The sequence below is a fragment of the Bipolaris maydis genome, assembly GCF_028858645.1.
Source record: "Bipolaris maydis strain C4 unplaced genomic scaffold PSV08scaffold_15, whole genome shotgun sequence".
Taxonomy (NCBI): Eukaryota; Fungi; Ascomycota; class Dothideomycetes; order Pleosporales; family Pleosporaceae; genus Bipolaris; species Bipolaris maydis.
Window position 1 is genome coordinate 95,258 of NW_027093871.1, and position 19,511 is coordinate 114,768.

The 19,511-nt window shown below is 38.9% G+C and overlaps 1 protein-coding gene across 1 annotated transcript; it reads left to right on the forward strand.

Moving 5' to 3' along the window:
- Nucleotides 1-7,415: 7,415 nt before the first annotated feature.
- Nucleotides 7,416-8,442, forward strand: PSV08DRAFT_331126 (uncharacterized protein; the record flags this gene model as incomplete). Its single annotated transcript, XM_066092740.1, has 5 exons — nucleotides 7,416-7,526; nucleotides 7,688-7,817; nucleotides 7,961-7,997; nucleotides 8,063-8,165; nucleotides 8,262-8,442. Coding segments are annotated over 3 exons (172 nt in total), but the record flags the coding sequence as incomplete, so codon positions are not given.
- Nucleotides 8,443-19,511: the final 11,069 nt, after the last annotated feature.

Here is a 19,511-nt window from a genome sequence, read left to right on the forward strand (position 1 = left end):
TATTACTTTATATTTATTTATAAGTACTATAGCCTATAGCTATAATTCTTACACTTCTAGTTTATATACTTTCTTAAGAGTTATTTTAAGACTACTTTTACTAGTATAACTTTATCTCTAGTAGTATCTTAGTTTTTTATTTATTTATCTTTCCTTTTTTTAGGAAAGTAGCCTTTACTATTCTTAGTAAAATAGTATATTATATACTAATTATAATAATAAGAGCTTTAATAGATATTCTAGTATAGTATATCTTTCTTTATAACCTCTCTTATTAGACTTAGCTTCTTTATTCTATAAATTAGGTATCTATCTACTTTATAAATATTTACTAATAGAGTATTATAGAGGTAATTATTTACTTCTTAAGCGTTCTTAAACTATTATTAGTAGAAGGTATATCTCTTTCTATAATACGTCTATAAGAGTTATTTATAGCTTTTTTCTTTATTAAACCTTTTCTAACTCTACTTAAGTACTCTAGTTATTATAACTCTTAGTTTTATAGCTTTATATATTCTATAGTTCTTTATATTATATTTCTTAGTAGATATTATCCTATAGTAGTAGTTATCTACTTTTTAAGTATTCTATTATTATTCCTTATAGAACTAGTAGTTAGTTATATAGTTAATCTAGTATAGCTCTTTATAAGCTTCTTTTTCTCTTAGCTAGTATATCTAATAATACTATACTTAACACTTATTATACTATAAGTTAAAGTAGTAGTAATTGTTCTTATTATCTCTAGTTTCTTCTTACTTTCTTAAGTAATAATTATACTATTTTAAGTAGTTAATCTAACGTAGGCGCTTATATTACTCTATTTATTTCTTAAATATCTAAGGCGTCTTCTTAATATTAGATTTCTTAAATCTAAATTATTTCTAAGTAGCTTCATAAGTAATTTCCTTTATATAAGGTTTTATAACTATAATTTATTCTTTAATATTATAGTTATTAGCTTAGTACTTAGTATTTCTATAAATCTAGTACTATTAGTTTCTTAGGCGGTATAGTACCTCTACCTCTTTAACCTACTAATCTATTAGTAGTAGTTTGTTCTACTTAAAGTTTTTAAGTCTAAGTGCCTCTTTTACTATTTTAAATTTCTCTTCTATAACTTCTTTATATATCTTATTAAAAAAAGCCTTATAATTAGCTTATCTTACTTTATTATATAAGTCTAGATCGCTAAGAGTTTTATCTAGCTTCTTAGTTAGGTAGAGTATTACTATCTATAGTATTCTAATCTTAACTACTTCTTACTTAACTTTATTCTTTAAATAGTTCTTATAGAAGTATCTTACTTTACTATAGTAGAGGTATATCTTACTATTATAACGCTTCTAGCGTTCTTTCTTAGAAAGACTATTATTAAACTTTCTTTAAGCTTTATTTTTATCTTTAAACTTATCTTATACTTTACTAGTTATATATATATCTTTATTATAATTTTTATTACTCTAATATCTTTAGGTATTAGTAAAGAGTAGCTGTAGTCTATATCCCTTCTAGGCTTTCTTTTATTCTTATAATTATATATTAATTTTTATTACTAATTTAATTAATAAGTATAAATTCTTTAGCTTATTATAGTATATAAGTTTGTTTTTAATATTTTCCTTTAAACCTACTTTATATACTATTTAGAGTGCTAAATTATTTTAATTAATTTATACTTATAGTTGCTTAAACTCTACTATATAAGCTAAAACTACTTTAGTCTACTTTAGGCGAGATATAGCCTTCTCTATCTAGCTTTCTATATTTACTTCTCTAAAGATATATCTTAATTTCTTCTTAAAGTTAGCCTAACTACTAAATAAGGTATATATTTTATTCTTTATTCCTTTATTATTAATATTTATTAGAAAGTCCTCTATATAAGGTTATATTTAGCTTACTACTTTTCTCTTTATATAAGTGTTAGCTATAAGTATCTTTTTTTTATTATTTAGTATATTATTATAGCTATAGTATAACTTAATATTAGTAAGGAACGTCTATAACTCTTCTTAGTTACTATTATATTTATCTAAGGTTGCTATCTTAGGTTTCTTAATAGGTTTTTTATTTAGTATAGCTATTAGCTAACTTATAAGCTAGTTAATTATTACTTATATCTTAGCTATCTACTATATATAGATTATAGCCTAGTACCTAAGATTTTATAACTCTTATAAGTTATATATATTATTATCTACCTTATTATTACTTAGAGTTAGTATTTTATTATTAATTACTAGATTAGGCCTTTATCTAGGACTCTAAACTAGTCTACTAGCGCTAGCCTATAACTAAGAGTAATTATAAAATATTTTTAAATCTTAATTAGGTATTCTAATATTAATCTTTTTAAGTCTACTAAGTCTATAAGTAGTTAAAGTGTTATATAAGGTTTAGTGCTAATACTTCTCTAGGCTTAATTTAGGTTAGAGTAAGTAAAATAGTATAAAGAGCGCTATAAGGTAGTTATTTAGTAATATAGTAGAGTAGGCGTACTTATATAGAAAGTAATAATAGGTTAATAATTTCTAATCTATATTAAATAGACTAATAAGTATTAATTTTATAAAGTTAAGTAACTAGTAAGAAAGTATAATTTAAGTTAACTATAATAAAAGTAATAATAAAATTTATTTACTCTTATATCCTTATTATCTCTAGCTCTACTATTTTAACTATTCTATCTTTCTTTATCTTAGCGGGATGTCTAGGATAGTATACTATTCTAAAACTCTTTACTATCTTATTTTTAGTAAGATATTTAGTCTTAGTAGAATAGTATATTATATAACTCTAAGCCCTATAATAGTTATTTTATTTATTAAGATCTTAAGTAGCCTTCTAACTACTTATTATTATACTTAGAGAGAGAATTCTTTCTACTATTACTTATAATACCTATATTAGGTTAACTACCTAAGATAGTATAAATATTACTTAAGAAAGTAAGAAGAAACTAGGAATAATAAGGATAATTACTACTATACTAATCTATAGTATAATAAGTATTAAGTATAGTATTATTAAATATACTAGCTAGAAAAAAAAGAAGCTTATAAGGAGCTATACTAGATCTATTATATAACTAATTACTAGTTTTATAAGAAATAATAATAGAATACTTAAAGAGTAGATAACTACTACTATAGTATAATATCTACTAAGAAATATAATATAAAGAACTATAAGATATATAGAGCTATAAGACTAAAAGTTATAATAACTAAGGTATTTAAGTAGAGTTAGAAAAGATCTAATAAAGAAAAGAGCTATAAATAACTCTTATAGATATATTATAGGAAGAGATATACCTTTTATTAATAATAGTTTAAGAACGCTTATAGAGTAAATAATTACCTCTATAGTACTTTATTAGTAAATATCTATAAGATAGATAAATACCTAATTTATAAAATAAAAAAGCTAGAGCTAATAAGAGAGGTTATAAAGAAAGATATACTATACTAAAATACTTATTAAAGCTTCTATTATAATAACTAGTATATAATATACTATTCTATTAAGAAAGGTAAAGGCTACTTTCTTAAGAAGAGAAGAAGTAAGTAGATAAAAAACTAAGATACTACTAGAGATAGAGTTATACTAGTAAAGATAGTTTTAAAATAACTCTTAAAGAAGTATATAAACTAGAAGCGTAAAATTTATAGCTATAGACTATAGTACTTATAAATAAATATAAGATAATAGTACTTATAGATAGTAGAGCTATATAAACTATTATCTTACTCTAAGTAGTAGAGAAGAATAATATACTCTATTAAACTAAGAAGGTACTAATATAAGTAGTATTAGCTAATAATAGTTCTATAATATATAGGAATAGCTAGATTTAACTTAAGACTAAGGTAGTATTATTACGCCTAGCTAGTTAAGAAAGCTAAATAAAGATTAGTATTATAGATCTTAGTAAGACTAAGATAATAATTAGCTATAACTAGTTATTAGAGTATAACTCTACTATTAACTAGTAAAAGAAATTAATATATAGCTAAAAACCTATATATAAGGTTACTAGTATATAAAGAAAAATACGCTTAATAAATTAACGTATAAACTTAAATAAAAGATTTAATATAATTTTATTATATAAGATTATAAGAATTTATATAAAAGACTTTTAGAGAGTAGAAGTTATATAAATATAGTAAGTTATAACTATAAAGAAAGAACTAGTACTAAAGGTTACGTCTATAAATAATAAACTATTACTAGTAGTTTTAGTAGAATACTAAATATTAAAGTTTAAAGAACTATTTTAAGAAAATAAAGTAATAAACTTAGTAGAATACTAGAATTAGAATTATAAGATTATCTTAGAGGAAGAAGTAAAGTTAAGCCTAAAAGAAATATACTCTATAGTACTTAAGTATAATACTAAGCTATAGAATTACCTCTAGAAGAACTTAAAGAAAAGATTTATTTAACTAGAATTAGGCTTAATAGCCTTATTTATATTATTTATAAAAAAGCCTAATAAGAAGTAGTAACTATATATTAACTATAAGAGGTTAAATAGCGTTACTTAAAAGAATTAATATTTTTTACTACTAATTATACAGCTTATAGATTAACTCTAAAGAGCTAAGTAGTTTATAAAGTTTAATATTTAAAAAGAATTTTACTAAATTAGAATTAAAGAAGGTTATAAGTAAATAATAGCGTTTAAGATAAAGTATAGACTATTTAAGTATATAGTTATACTATTTAGGTTAATAAATATACTAGTAACCTTTTAATTAGTTATTCATAACGCACTCTATAAATACCTTAGAATCTTTATTACTATATATCTAGATAATATACTAGTATACTTTAGTAGTATACGCGAAGAATATATTAAGTATATTAAGAAAGTTTTATAAAAGCTTAAGAAATATAAGTTATACTTTTAACTAGAGAAGTATAAGTTTTATATATAAGAAATATAGTTTCTTAAATTTATTATCTTAACTAAAGAAGTAAAAATAAACTCTAAGAAGATATAGACTATATAGAAATAGCTAAAACTTAATATAGTTAAAAATATTTAATTCTTTCTAAAATTTATAAACTATTATTAAAAGTGTATTAAAAATTACTTAAAGATTATAGCACTCCTTATAAAGATAATAAAGAAGAAAATAAGTTTTAAATAGAAATAGAAATATTAGAAGGCTTTTAATTAAATTAAGTAAATATTTCTAGAGGCGCTAGTACTTAAAATATATAGCTCTTAGTAACCTACTAAAGTTAAGACTAACGCGTCTAACTATGCACTTAAAGCTATATTATTATAGTAGTATATAAATAAGAAATAAAGACTAGTGTTCTACTATTTATAGAAGTTCTTAAGAGTAGAACTTAACTATAATATTTATAATAAGAAACTACTTAGAGTAGTTAATATCTTTAAATAATAGAAGGTATACTTATTAGGACTCTCTAATATAATTAAGGTTTTTACTAATTACTAGAACTTAATAAATTTTATAACTATAAAGAAACTTAACTAATAATAAGTCTAATAAGCTAAGACGCTTACTTAGTTTAACTTTAAAATTACGCACTATATAGAAATACTTAATAGAGTAGTAGATACTTTAAGTAGAAGGTCTAATTTACGTAAAGAAAGTTATAAGAAACTATATAACGCTTTACTTAAGATAATATCTAATAGTAGTCTAAAGTATAACTAGCTAGAACTAGCTAAGGTAGCTAAGGTAGCTAAGTAGGTAAAAACGCTATAGTAATAGTAGTAGTAGTAAGTAGCTAGCTAGTAGTTTAAGCCTAATAAAGTAGGCTCTAATAAACTATTAAATAATAAATAAGAGTACTAAGATATAGTTTTAAAGAATTAAATATATATATCTCTATATATAAGATTAAGTCTTATATAGAAACTATATAAGTTTATAAAATATAAATATATAGAAATTAAAGAAATAATTAAATAACTATCTAAGGTATTTATAATACTATATATATATATAAAGGTATAGAAAATATTAAGTAACTATTTAGTATATTACTAGAATAAGCCTAAGAGATATAAGCTCTATAGCCTATTATAACTCTTATAGCTACTATCTAGACTATAGATAAGTATAATAATAGACTTTATAGTAAAGCTTTTAAGATTATTAGAACTAAGATTAGCTTAATTTTATAATATAATCCTAGTAATTATAGACTAATTAACTAAAGTAGTAAAATTTATACTTATAGAAGAGACTATTATAGTAGAAGAATACGCGTATAAAGTTACTAAAGTATTAGTATTAGAGTATAGAATACTTAAAGAGTTTATTATTAATTATAATAAACTATTTACGTCTAAATACTAGAATATATTCTTAGTAAAGTTAGGTATTAAAAAGAAGCTTTTAATAAGCTTTTACCTAGAAATAGATAGCTAGATAGAATAAATAAACTAGATATTAGAATAGTACCTATAGATATACACTAATAAATTATAAGATAATTAGATAGAGTTACTACTAATAGTATAATTAGCCTATAATAGTATAAAATCTATAATAATAAAGTATTCGCTATACTACGCGAACTATAGATATAAGCTAGTAGCTTATTAAGATCTAAAGAATATTAAGAGTATTATAGTAGAGGTAGATAATAAAGCGAAGCTTATATAAGATTTATATAAAGAATTAAGTAAGAATATAATTTAATAGAATCTTATAATATCTAAAGTAGTAAATAAATAAAAGATTAAGGGACTAACTTTTAAAAAAGGGGATAAAGTTTTCCTATTATAATAAAACCTAAAAACTAAATAACTATATAGAAAATTAGATAACCTCTAAGTAGAACTATTTAAGATTCTAAAGAAAATAAGAAAAGTAAACTATAAGTTAAAACTTTTATAAAGTATATAAATCTACCTTATCTTTTATAAGAAACTTCTAAAGTGTTACACGGGGTTGGGATCTATACTTCTCTTGCCGGGTCCCACACTAAGGCCGGTGAGCTTTACGCTAGTGTTCCGTGAAAGTTGTCTGGCGATGCAGTAGAGTGGAGTGCTTGATAAGAAGGTAACAATAGGTTTGACAACTATTAATCTATATCGCTATAGACCAACAGGTAACAATCTTGTTAAGTAAAGTAACTAGTAAGAAAGTACAATTTGAGTTGACCACAACGAGAGTAATAATGAAATCCATCCATCCTTATATCCTCATTGCTTCCAGTCCTGGCATCTGGCCAAGCCCTCGACATCTCTGATGTCGCTGGCATCTCCAGATGTCATGGCATCTCCTGAGGGTCTGGCATCTCCAGATGTCCTGTCTTGGCGAGATGCCAAGTCACGTGATCAGCGCCCCGCGTTGATCATTACCTTCTGACGTGGACGTCCATAGGCTCTCAGCCATCTCGTCATTTGTCAAGGAGAGAATCCTTCTTGTTACTTGTAACATTACCTCCCCTCTTAGGGCTATCGTCTCGATACCCTGGGATATTGTTTTCCCGTGCCGCGTGTTGAGACGCTGGCTGCATATAAGGTCGGTAGGCCCCGGGCCATTGTAACCGTCCCTTCCTGACTCTAGCCTTCCTAACCATGCCCAAGGTCCAAAAGCCCCGCGCCCCACGTCCTCAAACTTCGACTGAGCAGAAGCGTTCCCGGGCCACTCGCGTGGAGCAAGAAGGCCTTGAAATGGATTTTCGCTGTAAGCGTTGTGAAGAGAAGAAGTTGCGCTGCTTTGTTGAAACGACGTCCGGTCGTTGCGCTGGTTGCATTTCCGTCGGTGCTGAGTGCAGTCTTTTTGTTTCTGAGGAAGAGTGGGAGAAAGTTCGGGAGGAGCGTGAAGAGCGAGAGCTGGCTGTGGCTCGCCTTGAGGCACAGCTTTCTCAGCAAAAGCTCGAACTTCTGGAGGTAAAGAAGCGTGAACGGTCTTTCGCACGTCGCGATCTTGCGATAATCGCTGTTCAAGACCTGGCGAAAGAGCAGGCCGAGGGGAGCTCAGCCCCTGGGGGTACGGGCCTTCCTGTTGTCGAACCATCGCTATCCGGACCGTCGGCTGATCTGGGCGGGTTACAGGCTGATTACTACGATCCTTCTTTTGACTATTCCTTCCTCTTCGAGGGGCTTCCCCTTGCTTCTCCGGGTGCTTCCGATGGTATTTATATACCAGTGACTTGCAGTTCGTCAGGTTTCCTTCAGGTTCCCAAGTGTTATGGCTTTCGGGCCATCCTTGCCACTTAACCAAGTACTTCCACTGACTACCGATTTTCCGCAGGTCCTTAATTTCCTCGACCTCGTACTCGTCGTCTTCGAGCTCTATTTCCGTTGCTAGCTCGGCATCTGGAGGTGCTGGTTCCAGGAGTTTCTTGTGAAAGACAGGGTGGATTCGCATGCCTTGTGGGAGTTTCAACTTGTAGTTTACTTTTCCTATTTCCTCTAGGATTTCGAATGGTCCTATTCGGAGGTTGTCCAATTTTCTGCATGGTCGTTTAGTTTTCAGGTTTTGTCGTGACAAGAAAACTTTGTCCCCCTTCTTAAAGGTTGGTCCCTCAATCCTTAGTTTATTCGCTGCTTTGGATGTCGTGAGGTTTCGTTGAGCTATGTTTTTGCTCAATTCTTCGTGTAAATCTCGCATAAGCTTCGCTTTGTCGTCTGCTCCTACTGCGATACTTTCAATATCCTTTGGATCTCGGTGAGCTGTCGGCTCATATCCATAGTTCGCGTAGTGCGGCGAATGCTTCGTCGTTGCGGATTTCGTACTATTGTAGGCCAATTGTGCTGTTGGTAGCAACTCTACCCAGTTGTCTTGCAATTTGTTGGCGTACATTCGTAAGTACTGTTCTAATGTCTGGTTCGTGCGTTCCGTCTGGCCGTCTGTTTCCGGGTGAAAGCTTGTCGAAAGCTTCTTCTTAACACCTAACTTCGCCAGGAACGTGTTCCAGTATTTAGACGTAAACAGTTTATCACGATCGGTGATGAACTCTTCAGGTATCCCATGCTCTGACACTAGTGCTTTGGTGACTTCGTACGCGCATTCTTCTGCCGTAATGGTCTCTTCTGTAGGCACAAACTTTGCTGCCTTAGTTAATCGGTCCACGATTACTAGGATTGTGTCGCAAAATCGAGCTGATCCTGGTTCTAACGATCTCGGGAGCTTTACTATAAAGTCCATCGTTACGCTTGTCCATGGTCTAGATGGTGGCTGTAAGGGTTGTAACAGGCCGTAGGGCTTATGTCTCTTGGGCTTGTTCTGGTGACATGCCAAACAGTTGCCTAGTATTTCCTGCACCTTCGCTCGCAAGCGTGGTATCGCAAACACCTTAGCTAGTCGTCTAACCATTTCTTCGATTCCTGCATGTCCGTATTCTGGGGACTCGTGCAGTTCCTTTATGAGACTCGATCTCATGTGTGGAGGTACATATGTTCGATTCGTTGAAACCATATCTCGGTACTCTCGCTCGTTGTTCAACAGCTCGTCGGAGCCTGTTTCGTCGGGCTCGAACTGCCAGCTGGCTGCTCGTTGCTGCCATTCCTGCTGTAACGTTTCTACCTGCTCGGCCACCTTAGCTACCTTGGCTAGTTCCGGCTGGTTGTACTTCAGACTGCCGTCGGGCATCTGCCTCAGCATTGCTTCGTGGGGTTCCTTATGACCTTCTTCTCGTAAGTCGCTTCGTCGACTAAGGGCATCCGCTGCTCCGTTGAGCGTTCCGGCCCTGTGGGTGATTTTGAAGTCGAACTGGGCCAGCGTCTCTGCCCATCGTACTTGTCGTCGGTTGAGTTTCTTCGTTGTCATGAAACTTGTCAAGTTCTGGTGATCGGTAAAAACCTCGATCGTGTCGGGGAGTCCTAATAGGTACACCTCCCATTGTTCAAAGGCATCGACTACTCCAAGTAGTTCCTTATCGTGAACGTCGTAGTTGAGTTCTGCTCCTGAGAACTTCCGTGAATGGTAGAACACCGGTCTCCATTTCTTATCCGTGCACTGCTGTGACAATACAGCTCCGAGTGCGTAGTCAGACGCGTCGGTCTCGACTCTGGTGGGTCGTTGAGGGTTATACATCTCGAGTACTGGCGCCTCTAGGAATATCTGCTTGATTCGTTCAAAAGCCTCCTGATGTTCCTGTTCCCATTTGAAACCTATTTCCTTCTTCGTTATCTCCGTAAGGGGTGTCGTGATCTTCGAGTAATCTTTGATGAACTTTCGATAATAGTTCGCAAATCCTAAGAAGGATTGAACATCCTTGACTGTTTTGGGTTTTGGCCATTCCTGTACAGTCTGTATCTTCTTTGGGTTCATTTTCACTCCTTCGGTTGAGATGATAAATCCGAGGAACTCCGTTTCCTGCGTGTGAAACTCACACTTTCCTGGTTGAAGGTATAGCTTGTATTCCTTAAGCTTCCGTAAAACCTTCTTAACATGCTCGACATGTTCTTCGCGTGTGCCGCTGGAGTACACTAGTACATCGTCCAGATACGCGGTAACAAAGATTCCGAGGTATTCGTGGAGCGCGTTGTTGATGACTGATTGAAAGGTTGCCGGCGCATTCGTCAACCCGAATGGCATAACCGTATACTCGAACAGTCCATACTTCGTCTTAAACGCCGTCATCCACTCGTGACCTTCTTTGATCCTGATTCGGTAAAATCCTTCCCGAACGTCGAACTTCGTGAACCACTTAGCTCCTTGGAGTCGATCCATGAGCTCTGTAATCAGTGGTAAGGGATATCGATTCTTCCGAGTAACGCTGTTCAACCTTCTGAAGTCGACACACAGTCGCCACTTCCCGTTAGGCTTCTTTACGAACAATATAGGCGAGGCCATCGGGCCTGATCCTGGTCGGATAAATCCCTTCTTCAAGTTCTTCTGGAGGTAATCCCGCAGCTCAGCATCGTGCTCGGGCGCTATAGGGTACATTCCTCCTGGGCTCAACTTTGCTCCTTCCTCCAGGATGATCTCGTGATCCCAATCCTGGTGTTCTGCTAAGTCTGTTGCTTCGTTTTCCTCGAACAGTTCCTTGAACTCTGATGTTCGGTATTCTGCTGGAACCGCCAGCAGTGGTTCGTCATGAACGGACGCAACCTGTGGTACCGGTCCTTCCTTCGTGGTCGCGACCTGCCGTATCCAGATGACTCCTACTCTCTGAGGGTCCTTCGCATAGATTCTCGCGATCTTATGCGGCGAAATCACACCGAATCTCCCATCTGGGTTTGCGCGTTGATCCGTCGGGCGTGTTTCTCGTCGTACACCAGCAACCTTGTGCACAGGTTCTCGGCTGTGTATCGATTTCTTTTGCCAGTCGATGGCAGGGTTGTGTTCTAACAACCAGTCGTAGCCAATTATCATCTCGGTCTCACCAAGATCCATAATACTAATCTTCGTTCGGCTTTCTTGACCAGCCAGGCGTAACGATACGGCCTCGGTCTCAAGTCGAATCCAGCCGTTCCCGTATGTCGTGGGACTATCGTCGGCTAATACCACTCGCATCGGCACCTTCTTGGTCCGATAGGGTATGTTGTTCTTCTCCACCACTCGGGGTGAGATAACGGTTCGTGCGGCCCCACTGTCTATGAGCGCCGTCACCTCGTGTCCATCTATAAGTACCGTAGCCTGCAGCCGCAAATCCTGCGCTCCCAGTTCGCGTACCTCCTTGAGGGTCGTTTTAGGACTGCCTTCACCAGCGTGACCCTGTCCCTGGCGGCATCCTAGTTTTTTGTCTGCTTACCTTTCCTCTGTTTAGGAAAGTAGCCTTCGCCTTCCTTGGCGGCATAGTGTACTGTACACTGATCGTCGTAACAGAAGCTCCAATGGGTATTCTGGTGCGGTATATTATCCTTCGCAACCTTCCTCGTTGGTCCCGGCTTCTGCATTCTGTGAATCGGGCATCCGTCTGCCTCACAGATGTTTGCTGACAGGGTGCTATGGAGATAATCGTTTACTCCTCGAGCATCCTCAAACTGTTGTCGGTGGAAGGCGCATCCCTTCCTGCAATGCGTCCATAAGAGTCGTTCGTGGCTCTTTTCTTTGTTGGACCTTTCCTGACCCTGCCTAGGTACCCTAGTCGTCGTGACTCTTGGTCTTGCAGCTCTGTGCATCCTGCAGTTCTTCGCATTGCATTCCTCGGCGGATATCGTGCTATGGTAGTAGTCGTCTACCTTTCGAGCATTCCGTCGTTGTTCCCTGTGGAACTGGCAATTGGTCGTACAATTGGTCCAGCATAGCTCTTCGTGAGCTTCCTTTTCTCCTGGCTGGTGCATCTGACAATGTTGTACTCGACACTCGTTATGCCATAAGTTGATGTGGCAGCAATCGTCCTCGTTGTTCCTGGTTTCCTCTCGCTTCCTCAAGTGGTAATCGCACTGTCTTGGGCAGTCAACCCAACGTAGGCGCTCGTGTTGCTCCATTCGTTCCTTGAACGTCCGAGGCGTCTCCTCGTCATCAGATTCCTTGAATCTGGGTTGTTCCTGGGCAGCCCTGCAGGCGATCTCCTCTGCTCGGGGTCCCGTGATTGTGATTCGTCCTTCGATATCGCAATCGTTGGCTTGGTGCCTGGTATTTCCACAAATCCAGCACTGTTGGTCTCTTAGGCGGCGTAATACTTCTGCCCCTTCAACCTGCCAATCCGTTGGTAGTGGTTCGTCCCACTTGAAGTCTTTGAGTCCGAGTGCCTCTTTCACCATTTCGAATTCCTCCTCCATGACTTCTTCGTATGTCTTGCTGAGGAAGGCCTCATAATCGGCCTGTCTTGCCTCGTCGTATAAGTCTAAATCGCTGAGGGTTTCGTCTGGCTCCTCGGTCGGGTAGGGTGTTGCTATCCGTAGCATCCCGATCTTGACCGCTCCTTGCTTGACTTCGTTCTTCGGGCAGTCCCTGCGGAAGTGTCCTACTTCGCCGCAGCGGAGGCATGCCTTACTGTCGTAACGCTTCTGGCGTTCTTCCTTGGAAAGACCGTCGTTAAACTTTCCTCGGGTCTTGTTCTTATCCTTAGACTTGTCTTGTACTTTGCCGGTCATGTACGTGTCTCCGTCGTGATCCTTGTTGCTCCGATACCTTCGGGTGTTGGCAAAGGGTGGCCCTGGTCGATATCCTCTCTGGGCTTCCTTCCGTTCCCATAATCGCGTGTCGATTCTTGTTGCCAACTCGATCAACGAGTACAAATCCTTTGGCTTGTCGTAGTGTACAAGTTCGTCCTTGATGTTTTCCTTCAGACCTGCTTCGTATACCGTCCGGAGTGCCGAATCGTCCCAATTAATTCGCGCTTGTAGTTGCTTGAACTCCGCCGTATAGGCCGAAACTGCTTTGGTCTGCCTCAGGCGAGATATCGCTTTCTCCGCCTGGCTTTCCGCGTCTACCTCCCCAAAGATGCGTCCCATTTCCTCCTTGAAGTTGGCCCAACTGCTGAATAAGGTACGCGTCTCGTCCTTAGTTCCCTTGTTGTTGATGTCCAATAGAAAATCCTCCACGTAGGGTTGCATCCAACTGGCTGCTTTTCCTTTTAGGTGAGAGTTGGCCATGAGTATCTTTTCTGCATCGTTAGGTACCTCGTGGTATCCGCAGTATAACTCAATGTTGGTGAGGAACGTTCGTAACCCTTCGCGGTTACCATCGTATTTGTCTGGGGTTGCCATCTTGGGTTTCTGGATAGGCTTTTCGTTTGGTGTGGCCATCAGCTGGCTCGTGAGCTGATTGATCATCGCTTGCATCTCGGCCATCTGCCGTGCATGGATCTCGGCCTGTCGCCTAAGACTATGAACCATTTGCCTAGGGTTATCCATTGTCTCCTCCTCATCGTCGCTGGGAGTCAACATCTCGTCGTCGATTGCTGGGTTAGGCATCGGTCCGGGACCTTGAACTGGTCCACCGGCACTAGCCTGTGACTGAGAGTGGTTGTGAGACATCGTAAGTCTTAATCGGGCGTCCTAATGTTAATCTTCCTAAGTCCACTGAATCCGTGGGTGGTCAAAGTGTTACACGGGGTTGGGATCTATACTTCTCTTGCCGGGTCCCACACTAAGGCCGGTGAGCTTTACGCTAGTGTTCCGTGAAAGTTGTCTGGCGATGCAGTGGAGTGGAGTGCTTGATAAGAAGGTAACAATAGGTTTGACAACTATTAATCTATATCGCTATAGACCAACAGGTAACAATCTTGTTAAGTAAAGTAACTAGTAAGAAAGTACAATTTGAGTTGACCACAACGAGAGTAATAATGAAATCCATCCATCCTTATATCCTCATTGCTTCCAGTCCTGGCATCTGGCCAAGCCCTCGACATCTCTGATGTCGCTGGCATCTCCAGATGTCATGGCATCTCCTGAGGGTCTGGCATCTCCAGATGTCCTGTCTTGGCGAGATGCCAAGTCACGTGATCAGCGCCCCGCGTTGATCATTACCTTCTGACGTGGACGTCCATAGGCTCTCAGCCATCTCGTCATTTGTCAAGGAGAGAATCCTTCTTGTTACTTGTAACATAAAGCTAGCACCTCTAGATACTAAGTTAGTAATAGATATAGAGCTTAAAGACAATAAGTATAAGGTTAAAGAAGTTAAGAACTTATAGAAAATTAGTAGTTAGTAGAAGTACTTAGTTAAGTAGCAAGGATAGCCTAAGAGCTATAATACTTAGGAACTTAAAGAAAATTTAATAAACTATAAGTTACTAGTATATAATTTTTACTAGAGATATTTAAAGAAGCGAGAACTAGATTCTTAAAGAGAAGATAATAATTAAGGGATAAGAAAGAGTTAAAAGAAGAGAAATAATTAGCCTATAACTAGCCTAAGTTAATTAACTATATAGGTAGTAATAGTTTAGTTATTAAAAAATCTATACTAGAGGTAGAGTTCCTCTTAGCCTCCTCTTTCTTATAATTCTAAAGATATAAAAGAGTATAGTTATAATTAGCGTATACTTACTCTTATTCCTTAACCTTTAGAAGCTTATAATAAAGTTATATAGTCTACTTCTTAGAATAAGTAAGCTTAAGACGCTTTTAACGCTTTTTAGCTTTAACTTTTTTCTACTCTTCTTTAGTTATAAATAAACTATACTTAGCCTTTATAGTAATATAACTAGTGTACTACTTAGACGTAGTATCTATAAAGTAATAAAGATTCTTCTTCTTATAGCGCTTATAGTAGAAAGTTATCTCTTTTTCTTAATAATAGATTTTATTAGACTAAGCCTAGCGACGTTAAGTTAAGATTATTATAGGAGCCTAATAAGAGGAAGATAGGACCTTAAGTATAGTTAAGAAAGCTAGAGTTAGGAAGAGATAGTTATAATAGCCTAAAGCCTACTAACCTTATATATAGCTAATAATTTAACACGTAGTATAGTAAAATAATAATCTAGAGTATTAGAATAATACACCTAAGAGAGGGGATAATATTATAAGTAATAAGAAGGATTCTCTCCTTAACGCGGAATAATAAGGTTAAAGACTAACTACGTCTACGTTAGAAAGTAATAACTATTATAGGGTAGAAGGTTACGTAATATATATACTCCCACTAAGAGCTCTACTCCTAGAGTATAGGGGGCCTTAAGAGAATTATACTCCTAATACTCCTATAAGGAAGGGAGAATAGAGAGCACTAGGATAGAAGTAATAAGGATATAAGGATAGATAGATTTTATTATTTACTCTCGTTATAGTTAACTTAAATTGTACTTTCTTACTAGTATCTTTACTTAATAAGATTGTTACCTATTAGTCTATAGCAATATAGATTAAGTTGTTTAACCTTTTATTACCTTTCTATCTAAGTACCTTACTCTACTATCTCGCCAGACAAACTTCACGGAATACTAACGTAAGGCTCATTAGCTATAGTGGCGGACCTAACTAGAGTAGTATAGACCTAAACCCCGTGTAACACTGTGGTATTACTTATGTGGGAACCATGTCTATTCGATAGACTAAGAATACGAATACGCATACACAGAAGGCCTCATCGGTATCGTTTCTCGGTATACATTCAAGCTGGTATGTTTCGGCTCTTTCAGGATTAGCACCCCATAAACTTTACTACAGTTTTGGCTTAAGTGTCAGGCTTGATTCTTCTTAGTTTGAACACCTTGTGCCATGGTTCAGAGCCGATTTGGATGCAACGTGTGTGTAGTCTTGAATCTAATCACCTACACCTTGGTGGCTTAGTTACAAACACGGGTAAAGTAAGTGGTCATGCATGTGTTGTGCAACTGACGATTGTGTTTGCGAGGCATCGATGAATGGTCCAAGTACAAGACCATGAGCCAAGACGCTACCGTAGTCCTCACCCGACATGATCCGATTTCATACAGATCAAAATCCTCATTGTACGTAGCCGTGTGCCGATTCTTGACGGCCACTAAGCAATTCTGGTCAAGCTTCATTTCCCCAAGTTCTCGCCAAAGTCAGTTCGGCCAAAGCAAGAGTCTGAGTCTTATCGCAGACTAGAGGCTTAGTAAAGAACATGCAAGCTCAAACTCTATTCTCCAAGTGTGGTATGCGATCAGCTATTTGACTACGAACTAACATGACATGGCATCCTGACTACCTCAGCAGAGCCAGGAGCTAGGCTCGCTACGACAACACACCGAGCCGAAAAGGGGAACACTTTATGAGGTCTGATAGATACCTGCAAGTGCGACCTTCACCTGACAGTGTCACATCTGGTGTGGATGGTGTCAGAGGAACGGTGGTATTGAACAGTATGGTGCTCAGTGCAGCAGCGCCTGTGCATCCTCTTGGAATTCAGGGCTTGCATTTGTCATTGCCGGAAAACTCTTTTTGCGCTTTTCTACAGAACGTCCATTGATGGAGAGCAAAGGGCGTTCGATTGTCGTAATCGATGAGGGGTTTTGAAAAGCATTCCAACAGTCTTACAATTCTCCATAGCTTATGCTTTTGGCGACTGTCGAATACAACAGTATCTCTGGTTTTGATTGGGCCAAAAGGCCGCATGCATGGTGCTGAGGTACGTCCATCACGAATAGTGGTGGTCATCATGCAGCAAGGGTCGATTTGGATGTGAAATATAGTATTTGCTGTGTAATCCGCAAATAAAACCCATTCGTAGGGCAGCAATAGCACAACGTTGAAGCACGCCATCTGACTACGAAAAGTCAATCATTTAGCGCATTTGATGGTAGGAGTGACAGTGGTTTCTGCGCGAAGACGTTGGCCCGTTACTAGTGAACCTAATGTTAGTAGGCTGCATGCCGTCCGGTCTGAGATGTGTTTGTGGCATGACAACAAGTCTTGTATTGCGCCCTTTTTTCTGACTCGATGTTATGAGACACATCCGGGCCTTCTTGCTTCCCCAAGCTCGCACACAGCTGCAGTGAAGCCCGACATCAAGTCGCATTTCGCATGGTTGATGGTGTTGAGGACCGGGTCAGGCGGCATGTTAAGCGTGGATATGGGGCGGTGAAACGCTACGCAAAAGGCCACGCGACTGAAGCTGTGCTGGTAAGAAGAAGGGTTTCAGCGAGGCGCAGTAGCATTAGCAGCGTGCTAGACCCAGACAAGACGGATGTATTCGGACTTGGGGTGCTTCATGTCAGCACTGGGGAGCGTGGCAAGGAGAGATCTGCATCCGAGGCCGTGTGGTTGCGAGGACGTGGCCTGTGGGAACGATTGATGGACATGCCCTACAGCCCACTTTTGATTGACACTGCGGTCGACGGCAGCCAGGTCATCGTCGCTGCCACGTTTTGGGGATCTGTGAGACTCTTTTGGTGTGGAGAAGTGAGCATCATTCACGTGTGGGGCATAGTGTGCGGCAGAAGCGGACTAGTAGCGTCTGGGCGATGCCTGCGACCCCTTTCACCATGACCGAATGTCGCTCCTCAGCGTCGTCGCCGTGCGTTTGGCGACATGGCAACACAGACGATCTCAATATCAGACTCTGACAGATGACGACTTTGCCCAAGCCTTTGCCCTTACTCAGATTCCACGTGGTGGGCAAGAGGCCTGTGGCAAAACCTTGTCCAACCTGGGGAATCCAGGTCAACGGCGGCGGCTGCAGCTGGACGAATACGACCGACGCCAACCACGACACGGCTGGGCATAGTATGATGCACGTACGTAGGCGTATGTACAGCTAGTATACAACGAGAGTATACTTGGATGCTCAAACGACGGCCGCCGGCCTTGGGGTCGGGCCAATGACAGCAGCCGTTCCACGACCAACGGCCCATCCCATTCCCACACGGGGAAAGGCAGTCCGACTCGTGTGCCGCTCCTCTGCCGTGTTCATGTCGGCTGCAGGCTGGAGAAACAGGCAAAATGCAACCAGGCCTCTGGGATGGTAATCACGCTCCTGTTCGTTTTGTGCTCTCCCAAATCGATCCTTCACATGTTCGAGTGCTGCCAAGTGCGGCATGGCGACTAGGTCCTTTGGCTGGAGAAGCGCGCGCGAGTGGAGCGGGCGCCGTCAATGCTGAAGAGCCACGCATGTTCAGCATATGGCATAATTCTAACAGGTGCTTTGGACGCCTAGTGGCAGAGGGCGCCAAGATGCACCGGCGAACAGCCCGTTTCTCTACTTACTTACTCCATAGTAGGCCGGTCCTAGCCTCAGCCAGCCATTGCTCGAGAGTACTAGCAGCCTACTCTATGTAGAGTACACCCGTATGCCCAGCGCCCGCCGCCATGGCACACTTGCATGCCCACTCGGCCTTGCAGAAGATTTGGGACAACGCAAATGCACTCTACGAGAATCAGGCTGCGTCTCCGGAAATTTCATTTGGGCCTGCGCTTCTGATCGGTGCGATGGGTATCCTGCTGACGGTACCCTGCAGCTCGCTTACATGATCCACGAATCGAATCATCCACATTTCGATACGGCTTCTCCTGTGATCCTCCAGATCCCGCCACGTTCCTGCATACGTATGTTCGCGCCGACCAGCTTGCCTGCAGATCCCTGCGGCTGCCGATTTGCTCCCAAGCCGGCCCGGAAGAGGCAATATGCCCAACGCTGCAGACACCCCAAACACCCCGGTCATAGCACCGCACAAGCAGCATACAGAGGCCTGCCAACCACAATCCCTCTCGTACTTGTTCACCTGAAACAATTCATCCGTCTGCCTACATGGATGGTGACACCATCTTGTCCAAAGGCACACCATGCTCGTAGCCCGTTGAGAAAAGCAGCAATTTATCCGCAACCGCAATCGCAGTGATCAATCGCAGCGATGTGAGCTGAGGTGAGACTGTGTGCAGTTACTTACTGTGCACAAGCATTTCCACCCCCAAGGCACGACGCTCACGCTGTTTCATTCTGCTGTAGATCCCGGCAGCTCCCGGCATGTAACACAAGGCGTGCTAGGATCAACTTCTGTGACTGTCTCACACTCCTCGTTGTTGCCCATGTTTCGAGTCATGGATCCGCGGAAACTTTTCACGCAGGCTTGCGATCCGTTGGGATCACGGAACTATTGGCAAAGGTTCCCGTCAAGCGGGTACCTAGAAAGCGGGGAACGTGCTTAAGCACACTCGTGGGACGTCCTTTAACCATGCTCTCACCCTACCCTTGGCTCAG